This window comes from Lotus japonicus, chromosome 2, assembly GCF_012489685.1.
Source record: "Lotus japonicus ecotype B-129 chromosome 2, LjGifu_v1.2".
Classification (NCBI taxonomy): Eukaryota; Viridiplantae; Streptophyta; class Magnoliopsida; order Fabales; family Fabaceae; genus Lotus; species Lotus japonicus.
Window position 1 is genome coordinate 2,130,223 of NC_080042.1, and position 16,477 is coordinate 2,146,699.

Sequence of the window (16,477 nt, forward strand, 5' to 3'; positions counted from 1 at the left end):
CATCTATTAATGTGATTTTGAATGATTATTCCATAGGTAGTCAATGATGGGTGATGACTTTTGTTACAGCATTAATGGAGAGTTTAAAAAAAATTAAACAACAATTAATAGTATTTTGAATGACTATTCCATAAGTAGTTAATGATGGGTGATGACTTTTGATTCATCATAAATGGACAGTTAAAAAAATTAATCAACAATTAATGAGATTTTTTATGATTATTCAATAGATTGTCAATGATGAGCCACAAAACCAAAATTAAGGAGAAATTGTCTCACCATAAATTTGTCAGAATGATTTAGAGCTTGACACTTGTCAGCTAATGAGGGAGGGTGAATAAGAGTGAACCTGGGAGTGCCAACTCATCTAAGTGGGTCTCACAGAGTTCTTCTTTTCTATAGTATATAGATTTAAAGACAAGTCCTTAAAAATTTATCAGATAGTGATTCACGATTTAAGATTTTGTGTGTTTGTAGTTTTTAATTTTTTTTTTTCGAGAGCAAAAAGGGTTTTATTCAATAATAGCCAAAAGAAGGTACATCCCAGCGGGAAAGGAAAAGCAAAAGAAAACACAAAACCACCCAAAGAACAAAAAACACACACCCAAAGGAGACAACGCAGAAAAACCTAACGCATGTAAGGAAAATTTTCTTTAAGATCCTCTGCCAACCCACGAATGGCATCTACATCGCTACCTGGAAAGGACATGCCGACAGACTTTGCCAAAAACCAAGCCTTCTTTGCCCGAGTGAAATACGGGCCGGAAGGAGTGGGGGGACTGGACGACTGCGGCTCATCGACAAGATCAACACTCTCTGATTTACGAGGACGGCCCCGAGGTCGACGAGAGCCCTCCAAACTATTAATTTTTAATTTGGCTAAAAAGCACTTTTGGCCCCTGATGTTTCAAGTTTGTGCAAATTCTGCCCCTACTCTATTTTTGTCGATGTTTCTAACCCTTATGTTTTCAAACAGTGCACCGTCTACCTCTCCATCAGTTAAACGTTAAAAAACTAACGGAATGAGCTGATGTGGCTTTTTTTTATATATTTTTTGGAACTGCCACGTGGAAATTACAAGTGAAATTGAGAAAAGGGCAAGAGAGATTCAAACTCAAGACCTGTAAGTAGCAAAACATGCATTTATCCAGTTCAATTGCATGCATAATTGATATATACATCAAGCAAATTTAATTTATATCATTTCCTTGATCATCATCAACTTCATATACTCTTCTTCATCTCTCCAATCCACTCAGGAACCTCTCCTGGGAAAGCCTGACTAACGGAGGGGTAGACAGTGCACTGTTTCAAAACATGAGGGGTAGAAACGTCGACAAAAATAGAGTAGGGGCAGAATTTGCACAAACTTGAAACATCAGGGGCAAAAAATGTTTTTTAGCCTTTTAATTTCTATTCACCTCACTCCAACTTTTGCAGAGATTCAAAATAGTAGGGCTGGATATTGGTTGGGTTGGAAGGATCCGAACCAATTAAAACCGTTTGGCTTGAGTTTTGAGAATTTTCGCTTTTGGAATGAACGAACTCAACCCAATGATGTTCGGGTTGATTCGATCGCTATATTAAAATATTAATAAATCTAGGATATTTGATAGCAAATCCGCAAGTGTACGAATTGATCGAAGTAATACAAAGATATCGAACCACAAAGACAGTTGTTTATCAATTTCTTCTACGAGTTTAGTGTTCAGAATGTGAAAAAGAAAGCAATATAAGTTTGAAGTTTTGTTGTGTTTAACACACTTGTGATGAAAAGAAAGAATTGTAATTCAGATAAAGAAATACCCTGGGTAAAGTTTCACTTAGTCCAATTATGTTTCTTACAACCAAATTCTTTTATGATTTTTAGAACTCCTTTTATGGTGATGTAGCTTTTAACTTCACTTGTTAATACCTTAATCAAGCAAATCATTCAATCTCAGGTTGCTAAGCCTAATAACTTAGTACCAAGTCAATTCAATTGAAGAATTATTGTTCTATGTTCAGGCCAACACAATAAGTTCTCACCCTTATACCTAAGTGGTAGTAAACAAATCAATCTAATCCCAGGTCTCTTAATCCTTACAAACTACCGTTGTGCAAGAAGAAAGTTAAACACTTTCATGCATTGAAGAGAGTATTGAAATAGAGAAAAGATTCATAGAAAGGAAACTTTATTCATATAAGAATCTCAGAAGTTCAAACCATAATCATAACTAAGGTTTACTTCACTCAAAGTACAAAGGAAGACCAGTCAATCATGGCTAGGGAATTCATAATGCAAATTAAAAGAACAAAAACCTGGAATAAGAGTGTCAAAAAGCCTCCCACAAGCTCCAAGAAACTAAAGTTGTAAGTTTTGTTCCCAAAATTACAAGATACCTAAAAGAAATAACAAAACCTTATTTATAGAGTTTCCAGGGGCCACCCACGCATGTGTTTGGCCTCCTCCACACGTATGTGTGGGCGAAACGTCGAAACGCAACATCAAGTCAGTCCACGGCGCATGTGCGTCACCAAGTGGCGCACATATGTGGCCATCAAGTTTGGTCACCACGCAAGTGCGTGGCCTAGTGGGGCACCACGCATGTGCGTGACCTAGAGGGGCACATGCGTAGCTTTCAGGTTTTTCCTCCTTTCTTCGAACAGTACTGCCACACATGTGTGTGGCATACATGGCGCACATGCGTGGCTCATTTGATTTTTCTGCTATTTTGTAACTTTCATTTCTCCTATCATCAAGACTCATTACTTGGCCTTCTACCATCATCATTAGCCATCAAAATTCTATCAAACCTGAAAAAAATCTCAAGAACCCATCAAAACAATAATGTAACTCATGAGAACATGCATTCAATCACAATTATTCAGCTTTCTTCCAATCAATTCATCAAATGAAACTCCCAATATGCAATCAACACTCATGAATTCAAAAGACTTCAGCTGAAACCTGACCCTGGAAATTACTTTCTAACTGAAACTAATAAAAAGACCAAATAAGTAGATTAAAAACACCTAAACTAATGTAGATGCAATTATGAACTAAAAAGGGACTCAACTTGACTTAAAACTCAATAAAGGACTCAAAAAGGAAAAGAAAAAAACTAGAAGGACTCGACAAACATAGAATAAACCCCGGGTCATCAATATTGAAAAAAGTATTCAGGAATCGGAAAAAAAATCAGAAAAAATTGGTAAATCTTTTATGGTACCAAATAGTATAAAACAGACACAAAAAATTGTACTAACTAGCATGAAATAGTACCAAAAAAATGACAAATAGCCAAATACCATACAAAACAAGTATCACAATGGGAGTGAGGGGCATCGTTGTAGGACTTGGAGAAGAAGGAAGATCGTAACTAAAGAAAGAGTAATTAAATAAAGTGAAAAGTGAAACTGTGAAATAAAATTAGAGTTTCGAATTTTACATGTTGGTTAGGTAAACTTATTAAATAATATATTATTATTATTATATATTTTGATTTAAAGTTGGATTGGGTGAATTGTTATTAAAATTGATATTCGATCTGAAGCTAATCTGATCGTAATAAAATCCATTTGATGAGCCTTTTTACCCAAACCAACCCGCATTTTTTTTCCATTGGATCAGATTAAATTGGACGGGTTCATTGGATTTACCTAACCCATGTGCACCCCTACAAAATACCATTTCATTTTCAGAGTCTCAATTGAGGACGTGATGAAGTTAATGGCAAGGTCTACATGTGTGTTTGGATTTCAATTTGCAAAATAGAGTTTGAGTAAATGTGGATTTGCATAATAGAGTTTGGGTCAAAGTGGGTTGATTGTAATATGATTTATATTTTTATACTTTTATTTTAAAATAGAGTTTGGGGTTAAAGTAGGTTTGGTTAAAATAAGGTGCAATACCATGCGGGTCTTGCACAACCGTTGGATGTATTCACTTTATACTAGGCAGCTAGGATTTCTTACATGTTCTGTTTCTTTTGCATTATATGTAGAATCTTATCTTTTAATTTGTTATTTCTAGAATCTCCCCAATATAAAAATGAGAATTGTTATCCAGACCTCTCCCCCCATCTATTCAGACCCAAGGAAATACTAGATTCTCGAAAATACCCCATTCGAACGCACTCTAGGAGAGCGTGTTATCACACTTTTTCAAGGGCGATGAAGACGCACCATGCACAAGCGTCGTTAACGCTCGTAGTAGGTGCGATAAATTAATACCATCAGGTTTAATCGCAATTTCTGATTGCGTCTGGCACGCATGTCCAAAGTGCGGTTGAGACGCACTTTCAATACGCGACATTTAACAGAAACTTAACAGACATAAATAGATACTAAAATAGAAACTCACACACAACCTCAAAACAGAAACAGATAATGACAATGCTGCAGGAAATGAAACAGATAATGGCAATCTTACATTATTATAATATTATAATAATATTACATTGTTACATTACAACAACGACTGTAATTTGCAATTCCACTATTACAACATTATAACATAAATAAACTAGTCATCAGCGAGATCTATGATTTCATCGCTCTGCGGTCCAGGTATATTTTCCAAAAATCTGGCCATGCGATCCAGGTACAATGATAACGTCATTGTGGATTAATCACCGGCAAAGGAAAGTCACTTGACATATGCGCCTACTAAATGATGATTTATATTGTTAATTACTTTATAATGTTATGTAATGTGAATGTATACTAAATATAATAATGAAAAGTACCTTCACCCAATGGTTGTTGTTGACAAGGACCAAACATACAATATGTTGCTCCGACAGATGTGGCACTGGACCGGTGAGAGGAAGGTATGTAGAGCACCCCTTAGCTGACAAGGTCACGAATAGAATCTGGTACATTGTAGCAACAATGTGGCCCATATCAGGCATGCTTAACCACTTGTCCATTGTTGCAATCTCCCTCAGAGCAAAATGCAAGGCTTGCAGTACCTGATCGTAATGTTTGTTTGTGGTTACAAATCAAGGTAAATTGTCTTGCGTGATGTAAGCTCCCTTATCATTTCGTGTCGAACTTCATGCCAGTTATTTTCCCCCTTGCCCATCAAGGAAGCAATGCATCTATATCCACAATTCTCATCATCGTCAACATTCACAATGTCAATTACATGTTGACGGAGGAATTCAGGCACTTCATGAATGTAGTTGGCTGAGTAAACTTTGGGTTTAGGGGCCGGTGGGGGGAGCAAAGGTGAGTTGCTAGCCATTCTCTTGCCTTTCTTCTTTGGTGCAGATTGTTTTGGTGTTAAGCTCTTCCGCTTTATTGAGCGGGTTTTAGGCACGTTACTGTTAGGAAGAGTTGAGTTGCTAGCTTGTAGTGATTTTACTTCTATCAACATTCTCCCACTTTGAAGGAAGACGTCTGGTTGAACTCTTAAGTTCACCAGGCCAGCCCTTTATTGGCAACTTGTTTGGAGGAGGATACAAAGAAGTCTAATCTGGGTATGCAATCTCCTGAAGCCTCTCTTTGATAGCTTGTTTCCTCGGAACATTAGCCTCTTCAAACATCTTCGCAATGACCTCCAACCCTGTTGTAATGCTCAATCCCATAACAGGTTGAGATTCATCAGGTGCAGCTGTTGTTGTAAGCCTCCTCCAATGTTGGTCCACTATCATCAATGGAATAGAAGCCATGATCGCAAGCTGACATGAACAAGGGAGGTCGTGCGTCCTTCTGATAGTACAGCCGCATTTTCCCACACGCGCTTTCTCCTTTGCGATCAACATAAGTGCATATCTTGACACTAGACCACGCAAGTTGTCATACAACTTCTCCTTGAATGTATGCTCCCTGATGAATATACTGTCCTGAAAAGCAACATTAATCTTTGTATGTTGGAGAAGTGTGCACCTATGTATAGCTGCCCAAGCCGCACACAAGTCACTTTTGCTATCTTTGATGCACGCTTTGAGTTTTGCATGTGCACCTTCCACCCTGTGTAAAGGAATAACATTAATACGTACTTAATGAACAATAGGAAATGAAATGTCAGTGTATAAGAATGTACATGTTTATAGTTATGTTACCCATGTGCATATAACAGTCAATAGCATACTTCAAAAACTTATGCTTAACCGGCAACCAAGTATCCTTCACGTATTGCATGAACTCAGAGTTCTCCCCAGTTATAGAGCACGCAAGAAGTGCATACTAGCATTAAACTCCTCTGCTAATTCAGAATACATAACTTTATTCCATGCGTCCCCGACATCATCCCACATCTTCTTCGGTTGGATAGTACGCTTGCACTTTGCCTTCACGCACTTAGAAATATGGAATTAGCATAGCAAGTGAGTAGTTGTAGGAAATGTTGCTTCAACTGCGTTCATCAAAGCAGTATCTGTGTTAGTAATGATGACTTTAGGCATATCATCCTCTCTAAGTATCAACCCCCTCAGCTTTGGAAGCACCCATGTAACTTCAGGTTCACGCTCATTCCACATGTAGCCAAACCTGATGGTGTATGTGAATCCAACTGAAGTCATACAAACCATCTCCAAGAGCGGTATCCTATACTTGTTTGTCTTGTACGTGCTATCAAGCAAGACAACAGTAGGAAATTGGTTGAACAGCTGGATGGAAACTGGATTTGCTCAGAATAAGGAGCGGATCATAGTGGAACCATCTTCAAATCTAGACTAGTGTGCGTACTTGTCTTCCTCCAACAACCTCATCAAGTGGTGGATCTTTGTCAACGCTCCCCTCTTGGCCCTCATGTGTGCCATCCGCTCATTGTACACTTGTCGTATGGTATTCAGTTTTTGAGGGTTGGCACTCTTCAATGCCAGCAGCATGTTACCTAGCTTAACTTTGTTGTCAACCCTTTTACCCACCATCTCCTTTTCTTCACTTGTAAGGCGACCGACATAGGCATGGCCATGCAGATTCTCAGCTGGCTTATGGTTGTGGTCTCCACGTACAACAGTCAACCTCCACAAACCATCTTCTGATGTGCGTCTCGCCTTGAGCCTGAATGGACAATCACATTTCTTGGTTCCTGTCCCCTTCCGCTTCAACTCAGGCTTGTACGGTTTGTACTTGCCACCCATCTCGCACCCCAATATAGCCAATTGTCTACTTTTACTCCCACAACCCTTGCTCCCGCAATCAGACCTTCTTATAATGATCACAAAGCTTAATTGCTTTCCTACACCTTTAACCCAATCCATAACCTCATCCCGAGTAGCAAAAACCTGCATACATTCGGACATATAGGTATCATGTCTAAATTCAGGACAATTCAACTATACTCATGAGTGAAGGTATATGAAAATACCGTGTCTGTGGTAAATTGCTCAGTGTAGTCCATGGCAATTGGCACATCATCGCTAAAATTTACATTGGCTAACTGTCTTTCTTCCACATTTTTTTCAGGTACCTTTTCTCCAAGCATATCCACTTCATATGATTTAGGGAAACTTATTCTGAAATAAACAGATACACGAACGATTTACTGGTTCTGAACTGCAAATAATCACACTATGAACATGCGTCAACATCACACTATAAACGTGCGACGTAGACGCTGTTTGATGGCGCGTCAATACAATAAAATAAAAAAATCAATGGCACATCGCAGTTACAAACTGCGTTGGGGATGCTCTTAACGAGTGCGTCTATAACGCACTCAACAAGGGCGTTACAAACGCACTTGTAACGAGCGTTTGTAACGCACGTTTAAGACGCGACAAATCTGAATCGGGAAATGCAGCAGTTACCTTTACAGACGACGGCGAATAGTAGCAGAGAGGAGACAGCGGTGTGGGCGGACAGTGATGACGGAGACGGCAGTGTGGGCGGACGGCGACGACGAACACGGTGGCGTCTGTGGCGGTGGCCAGCGGTAGGAGAAGAGGAGAGGTTGATGGGTTTAGAAGTTTGCAGTGGGGGGGGGGGGTTAGAAGAAACCAAGCACTTCAATAGGACTACATAAAATTATGTACAACATCACTTGGAACTTGAAATTCTGGCACACGCGGACAGATGTTCTACCAGATGTCTAAGACATCTTGTACATCTTGTACAACATGATACAAAACAGTTAATTGAATATGCAATAAAAAGAACATAAAATGAGACAAGACACACAGGATTGTTAACCCAGTTCGGTGCAAAATCACCTACGTCTGGAGGGTTTTCACCCAAGAGAAAGATAATTCACTATTAAGAGAAATTGTACACAAAAGGTCTTAACAGAACTGCCCCAGTTCCCAGCCTTTTCTACCTATCTCTACAAGTGATTAATACTTAGTCCTCCCCCTAAGTATGAGAGCCCCTCTCACTTTCTCTCAATCAGTGCCACAGTGATTCAATAGCTCACAACACGAGCAAAGAAAGATCTCATGATCAAACAACAAAAAAACAATTCTCAGCAAAAGAATCAATACATGAATAAGCTGAGAGAACAACAAGTGTGAACACAGTCAAGAGTAAACCCTAGTTTTACTCAACAGAAGCTCTCTACCTAACACTAGGTTTCGTTCTTCATATATAGCAGTCATCCAGACCTTGTCTTCGATGGGCTTGGACAAGCAAAGGTCCACACAACACTCAAGGAGTTAGTAGGAAACAAATCTGCAGAAGAATCTTCAATATAAAGTTTCCTATTCCAGAAATAAAACTCCAACAAATCTTCAAATCAAATTTTTGAAACCGATTTGATTACATAATAATACAATCCTTGAACGGCACACAGAAGCTTCCAGAAATACCCTATCTTGATCACCAAGTAATCAGAACGAAGCTTCACAGAAAACCTAGCCAACTTATTGCAGGTTTTGCAGGGACAGATGTCACAGGCAAGATGTTGTGACATCGGGTCCGACATGTTGGCCAAAAACTTAACTTAGCTAAAATGCAGACAACATAACAAAGGAACAACAATCTCCCCCTTTGTCAAATTTTAGCTAATACAATTCACTACCATAAAAAACTCTTCAACAGCTTGGAACTTGAAAAACACTTGAATCATCATAGAAGAGCATCCAACAAACAAGGTAGCTTACACATCAACATAGCTAGTAGCCTTAGCTATGCACATTTCCATCTCAGAACCATTCTCAGTGCAGCAAAATACCATATCAGAGTTTAGCACAACAGCACACAATCAACTATCACAAACAACAAGATGTTGTTTGTATAGAACACGCAACTGCACAGTAGCAAGAAGCTACCAAACCACAATAGCAGAAAGCCATAAAGAACCAGCTACCAAATACCAGAGATAACCAAATACTAATTACTCCCCCTTATTAGCATAATTTGGCAAAGGTAGGCATAACAGAATAGCATCTAAGTGCTTACCAGAGCTATCCACAGAAGTCAGCAACACCATATTCAAGAATTATACAGACCAGGAGCACATAAGAAGCACACATAGCCACACAGGGCTCAAATACATCCAAAGGAAAAAAACTAAATCAAAGAGATGTGCTCTGAGTTGCAGAACTCTCAGAACCAGTGACATCCTCTTCATCTTCATCTTCATTGTCTTCCTCTTCTTCTTCCTCTACAGTCTCCTCAGTCTCAGCATCTGCTTCTTCACCAGCAACAGCCTCAACTTCCTCTTCTTCACTTTCTTCCTCAGCAGCATCAGTTGCAACATCTGACATAGTCTTGATGAGTTGATCAACATTGAGTTTTCTGACCTTGCAAGCCTGAATAGTGTCACCAAGAGACTTGGAGACCGCCTTCAACTCAGCCAAGATGTCTTCCTTGCTAGAACCAACTGCCTTAGTGCCACTGGCACTGGCAGTTCCCTTTGCTGCAGAGAGCACAATGTCTGGAACATGTGTCCCAGCAAACAACCAGTAATCAAACTTGAGAAGCAGGGGCTTCTTACCTTGAGACTCATCAGCCCTCATAATAGTAGGTTGTTGATGTGCAATGATCTCTGAGAGGAGACAAGGAAACATGATAGGCAACCTTACAGCATATGATCCAGCATGCTTGAGGGTCTGCTCAAAAACCAGATTACCAAAATCAAACTCACCTCCTGTTCCAACCAAATAAAGCATTCCGGCCAGAGGTGGAGTTACACCAGACAAGTGATTGGTGGCCATCCAATTTGCAGTACCAATCTTGTAGAGAACAGCGTAGGCCACTTCCTGACCAACTTCCCAGTCAGGGTTGTAGCAACCCTATTCAAATCAGGCTCCCCCTGAGCCACAGCAACAGGGCTTCTGCCCAAAAACTCATTGATCACTTCAGAAGAGAAGTTGATGCACTTTCCCCTCACAAACACCTTCCTGTACTCTGCACTGGAAGCATCATCACAATCAGCAGGGATGTTTATAATGAACTCCCTAACAAGCTTGTCAAAACATCTGCCAAGATCCTTGACAGTCTTCATCAAACCAGCAGCAGAGATAACCTCCATGATTTCCTTGAGTTCCAAGGCATCTTCATGTAGTTCCCTTTCAACAACAAGCCTCCTTTGAACCACATATTTCCATCTCTGAGCAGAGTCTGGAAAATGAAAGGACACATTGTCCACAGGAGCATCAGGAACATGTTGAGGAATCCTCTTACCTTTCATTCTTTTTCTGGCTGTGGTTGATATGTCAGGAACATCTTGTCTGACATCTGGCTCAGAATCAGAATCAGGTACATGCTTTCTTTTTATTCCTGGAGAGGGTTCAATCTTCTTTTCTTTCTTTTTCTTCTTCTCAGGAACTTGTACCTGAGAACTTTTGTACGTCTTGGGTGTCTTGTGCATTGGATCTTCCTTCTTCTTGCTTCTCCTCTCTACATCCTTCTTGCTGGCAGACACTGTAGCCTTCTGTCCAGCAGATGCCTTCGTGTACACTTCTTCATTATCAGAGACCTCATCTTCAGAGGCAACCAACACTGGTTCCTTACCCTTTCTTGACACAGCCTCCTGGATGTTCTCATGAGACATTTCAACAGAGGGAGTCTTCTCACTTGAAGATTCCTGAGCAGCAACATTGGTGTTATCTTCCTTCTCTACATCAAATTCACTAGGGTTTGCTTCAGAGTTTGGTTCAGAATCATGATCAACCTGTGATTCAACATTTAGCACGACATCCTGTGCAGTTGCAACATCAGCAAGTGTCTCCAGGATATTGTGTATAACTTGCTCTGCTTCAGTATCGACAGCATCCCTTTCTTGGTTATCATCAGCAGGTGAATCAGGAATGGAATCCTCTGAGATATCCTGAACACTTGATGCTTTACCTCGCTTGACAACATGCTTGATCCTCATGCTCCTTGTCCTCTTAGCAGGTCCAGATGATTCTGGAGAAACAGTTTTTGCAGCGGAACGAGTAACCCTGGAGGGAGTAGAGGTAGCAGTCTTTAACCAAGAAATTTGACTCCATGCGAGTTCTTGATAGGTTTGAGACTGGTGATGGTCTTCTTTCCAGAATCTTGAGTCATGGTGCACGTGAATTGGAGGAAGAATGAAAAATAACCGTTACGAGGTTTGCAAAGAGAATAGTCAGATTTCTTGAGCAAATGCACAAACCAGTTTGTGGCTTCCAGCATGCGATCATGGGCAGTTATATAATGAACAATATAGCCGTTGCCCGTGACATGTGTCATTAACTGCAATAAGTCAGTTAATACCCAAATCCCTAACTTCCTTTTTAACTTTTCTAACTTGGCCATAATTTTAGCACAAATATCTGACAATAAAAGGCTATTTTCCACACGTTTCACAACGATCTCTTTTTCAACTAACCTTTCAACATAGCAGTTATTTGTGTGCTTGCTTCTGTCATGATGATGCAGATCATTAAAAAAGATGAACCTCTTCAGATAGTCATGACACAATGTTTTAACATTGGACCTAACATCGTGTTTTGACATATAATTCTTTCTCCAACCCATGATTTTCCCAAGTTCAAGAACAATGTAATTCTTCTCAGTATTTAACCCAGAAGTCCATTTTTGCCATTTACTAGACCATGATCTATCACTCTTTTTCCACACCAACCATTCTTCAGAAGCTTTAACAAGATAACTCTTTTTCAACACTCCATAAGTCTCAGATTTTAGTGTACCCTCTGATCTGCTTGAACCTAGTATTTCAATCTTGCTGCTACACAAATCTTGACAGCTATTTCCCTTGATCAATTCTTCCTGAGATAGCAATGATGTTCTTTTCTGTGTAGTATTTTCCAGATGATCATCCTTGTTCAAGATACTGACACCTTTACTTGGAGTCACAATCAAAGAGTTCTTCATATGTTTCATACCATGTTCTGACATATGGTCTGACAACCATGTTTCTACACTCTTTTCATTAAATATCTGGGAAAAGATCAACCTCCCTGTGATTGTCATGACAAGTGAGATTATATCAGTTCTATTGTATCCCTTGATCAGTACCTTGTTAATTCTTCTACACACAGTTCTTGGATCTTGAATTAATTCATCAGAACCCCTTTGCCACTTGTGAGCTTCCTTGGAAGAATCATTGATCGCATTTAACTGGACAAGACTCAGTGTTTCTTGTGTCAGGTCACCTTCTGGAAGGGTTTTCTTGGAGCTTTTTGACATGAGACATTTATTTGCACAATTTTCTTTAGACTTTTCAAGAAATTGCAGCATTCTGATGAAGGAATCTTCCATCTGAGTCCCTCTAGTCTTACTCTCCTCATCTGATTCACAGGTTGTCATAATGCTTGTAACAACTGGATCTTTATCAGCTGAAACCATCTTGTTTTCACTACTTTGTACAGCTCTTGTATCCTCTTCCCCTTTTTCTGAGTCCACTCTTCTCTTTTGCCTGTTTGCTTCTCTGGAAATGATCTTTTTCATGAGCTTCCCAAATTTTGCATCTTCAGCCTTGCTAGTCAAATATCCTGGTGGCATGTGTTTGAAATGAGGACACCACTTGTAGCAATCATCCTTTGTTCTCACACCTTTCATCACAACTCTATCTGTTGCATTTGTTACTTGACATCCATACTTGCTAAAGGTCACATTCAGCTCCAAATCACAAATTTGGCTTATACTGATTAAGTTTGCAATCAAACCTTCTACAAGTAATACTTCATTAAGTTCAGGTGAAGTTCTACTGTCAAGTTTTCCAGATCCTATGATTTTTCCTTTGACTCCACCACCAAAAGTTACATCTCCTGCAGCAAGTGGTTTTAAATTAGCAAAATATTCTTCTATATCTGTCATATGTCTGGAACATCCACTGTCAAAGTACCAATCTTCTTTCAATGAGACTTCTGCAGAGGTAGAGCCAACAAATGCATTCAAATTGCTTTTAGGCCTCCATTCTTTCTTCTTTGATTTGTGACTTCCAGACTGAGATGTCTTAGCCTCTGTATATCCATGTAGCCTATAACAATGTGATCTGATGTGACCATGTTTTCCACAGTGATTACATTTCCATCCTGAATTTCCTTTCTTCTGAACATGAGATGTTTGTGGATACACATGTCTGACCCCTTGTTGAGACATTTGGTTTGACATGTGAAATTCAGATTTCCTCTCAGCAGGTACAAACTGATGAGTTGTCCTTTTGAAATCATTAGTTGTGGAATCATTCTCATACCCTAACCCTTTCAGGTCTTTGGTAGTCTTTCCTGATTCTAGCATCAAATCAAACATATTAGTACCATTATTTAACATACGTACAAATTTGATCATACCTTCAATTCTGGATTTCAGAACAGACACCTTCTCTTGAAGATTATCATTGATACTGAGAAGATCTTGCTTTTCTTTACGTAGTTTCTCCACAGTACTATTTATCTTCTTACCATAGTCACAAGCTTCATGCCACTTTTTCAGTAAGATCTCATAGTTTTCAGCTAGTTCTTCTTTTGAGACATTCTTATTACTGGAATCTATCTCTGAGTTATACTTCACCGTTAGTCCCATTACAAGATTTTCACCTTCATCTTCTGAATCATCATCAGACCAGGTAGCCACCATTCCTTTTCCTTGCTTCTTTAGAAAAGTGGCACATTCAGATCTAATGTGGCCATACCCTTCACACTCATGACATTGTACTCGTTTTGCTTTGTTAGATTTGACTTCTTCCTTGTCTTTCAGTGCATTCCCTGAGTTCTTGATGATGTCAGACCGTTTGTCTGAGACATTTGGTCTGGATCTTCTGTCAAATTTTCTCATGACCCTGTTGAACTTCCTACCAAGCAAGGCTATGGCTTCTGACAAATTTTCGTCTGCATCTTTGTCACTTTGATCTTCATCCATATTAGACACAAAAGCAATGCTTTTGTTCTTTTTCTCTGGCCTATCATTCAGAGACATTTCAAAAGTTTGTAATGATCCAATAAGTTCATCCACTTTGATGCTGCTGATATCCTGTGCCTCATCTATGGCAGTAACTTTCATATCAAATTTGTTGGGCAATGACCTGAGAATTTTTCTGACAAGCTTCTCATCTGACATAGGTTCTCCTAGAGCAAAAGAAGCATTAGCAATATCACGTACACGCATGTGAAACTCAGAGATTGTTTCTTCCTCCTTCATCTTGAGATTTTCAAACTGTGTAGTTAGCAATTGAAGTCTTGACAAGCGAACTCTGGTTGTGCCTTCATGAGCAACCTTGAGAATCTCCCAAGCATCCTTAGCAATAGTGCAAGTATGAATCAGCCTGAACATGTTTTTGTCCACACCATTGAAAATAGCATTAAGAGCCTTAGAGTTTGCAGCAGCTTCTTCATCTTCTGTCTTGCTCCAGTTCACTTCAGATTTGAGTTCAATAGTAGACGTTCCTTCTTTAGTTTGTACTGGATGAGTCCACCCTTTAAGCACTGACTTGTAAACTTTTCCATCATCAATAGATCTGAGAAATGCAACCATGCGAGCCTTCCAGTAGTCATAATTTGTCCCATCAAGCATAGGTGGTCTGTGAATTGAAACCACATCCTTGCCGTTGTCCATGATAGCAGAATAGTAAATCCCTGGAGCTCACCTAAACAGAACAGGGTGTCTGCTCTTATGCCAATTGAAATTCTGGCACACGCGGACAGATATTATACCAGATGTCTAAGACATCTTGTACAACATGATACAAAACAGTTAATTGCATATGCAATAAAAAAAAACATAAACTGAGACAAGACACACAGGATTGTTAACCCAGTTCGGTGCAAAATCACCTACGTCTGGAGGGTTTTCACCCAAGAGAAAGATAATCCACTAGTAAGAGAAATTGTACACAAAAGGTCTTAACAGAACTGCCCCAGTTCCTAGCCTTTTCTACCTATCTCTACAAGTGATTAATACTTAGTCCTCCCCCTAAGTATGAGAGCCTCTCTCACTTTCTCTCAATCACTGCCACAGTGATTCAATAGCTCACAACACGAGCAAAGACAGATCTCATGATCAAACAACAAAAAAACAACTCTCAGCAAAAGAATCAATACATGAATAAGCTGAGAGAACAACAAGTGTGAACACAGTCAAGAGTAAACCCTAGTTTTACTCAACAGAAGCTCTCTACCTAACACTAGGTTTCGTTCTTCATATATAGCAGTCATCCAGGCCTTGTCTTCGATGGGCTTGGACGAGCAAAGGTCCACACAACACTCAAGGAGTTAGTAGGAAACAAATCTGCAGAAGAATCTTCAATATAAAGTTTCCTATTCCAGAAATAAAACTCCAACAAATCTTCAAATCAAATCTTTGAAACCGATTTGATTACATAATAATATAATCCTTGAACGGCGCACAGAAGCTTCCAGAAATACCCTATCTTGATCACCAAGTAATCAGAACGAAGCTTCACAGAAAACCTAGCCAACTTATTGCAGGTTTTGCAGGGCCAGATGTCACAGGCAAGATGTTGTGACATCGGGTCCGACATGTTGGCAAAAAACTTAACTTAGCTAAAATGCAGACAACATAACAAAGGAACAACAGAACTCCATATATGTTAATCTTTACAAATTCTTAAAATTAAGGTGTTTAACCTTCTACATTATGGGACGTGGACTTATCAGAGAAAATAGATAGAAACCTAAAGGACTTCTTTGACAACACGCTTATTGATTTGGAAGATCAATCCTTCTTCAATCTTTTTGCCTCTTTTGTGGATTCAAGTACGCTTCCGCTCTAAAGTAATTTGTTCTCATTGATTTGACATGATAGATCACATAGATCGTATACAATTTTACAATTACAACATATCCTCACAACTTCACACATAAAACCCGACATTGAACTTGTGATCCACAATGGTTATACTTTCGTGAAAGATGACATTTTCTTTGTATGTTATTACTACTCAACATATTTAGTTTTGCATGTGCATCTTTAATCCAAGTAACATGTGAAGAAAAACACACCAGTATATAAAAATAAAAACCAAACATAAAAAGTACATAAAATAAAATAGCTTGTTAGTTGTCGTGTTTCTAATATGTATCACATTAGTTATCTATCCATCCCTTCGTGAATTTATCCTTATGCGAATTCATCCATTATTTGTTGGATACTAAAAAGA

At 39.2% G+C, this 16,477-nt stretch overlaps 1 protein-coding gene across 1 annotated transcript; it reads right to left on the reverse strand.

Moving 5' to 3' along the window:
- Positions 1-5,456: 5,456 nt before the first annotated feature.
- LOC130735215 (uncharacterized) lies at positions 5,457-9,103 on the reverse strand. Its single transcript, XM_057587290.1, has 4 exons — positions 9,030-9,103; positions 7,301-7,448; positions 6,676-7,217; positions 5,457-5,958 (listed from the first exon to the last, which is right to left on the reverse strand). Exons 1-4 carry the CDS (start codon positions 9,101-9,103, stop codon positions 5,457-5,459), a joined length of 1,266 nt encoding a protein of 421 aa, XP_057443273.1.
- Between the last annotated feature and the right edge of the window lie 7,374 nt (positions 9,104-16,477).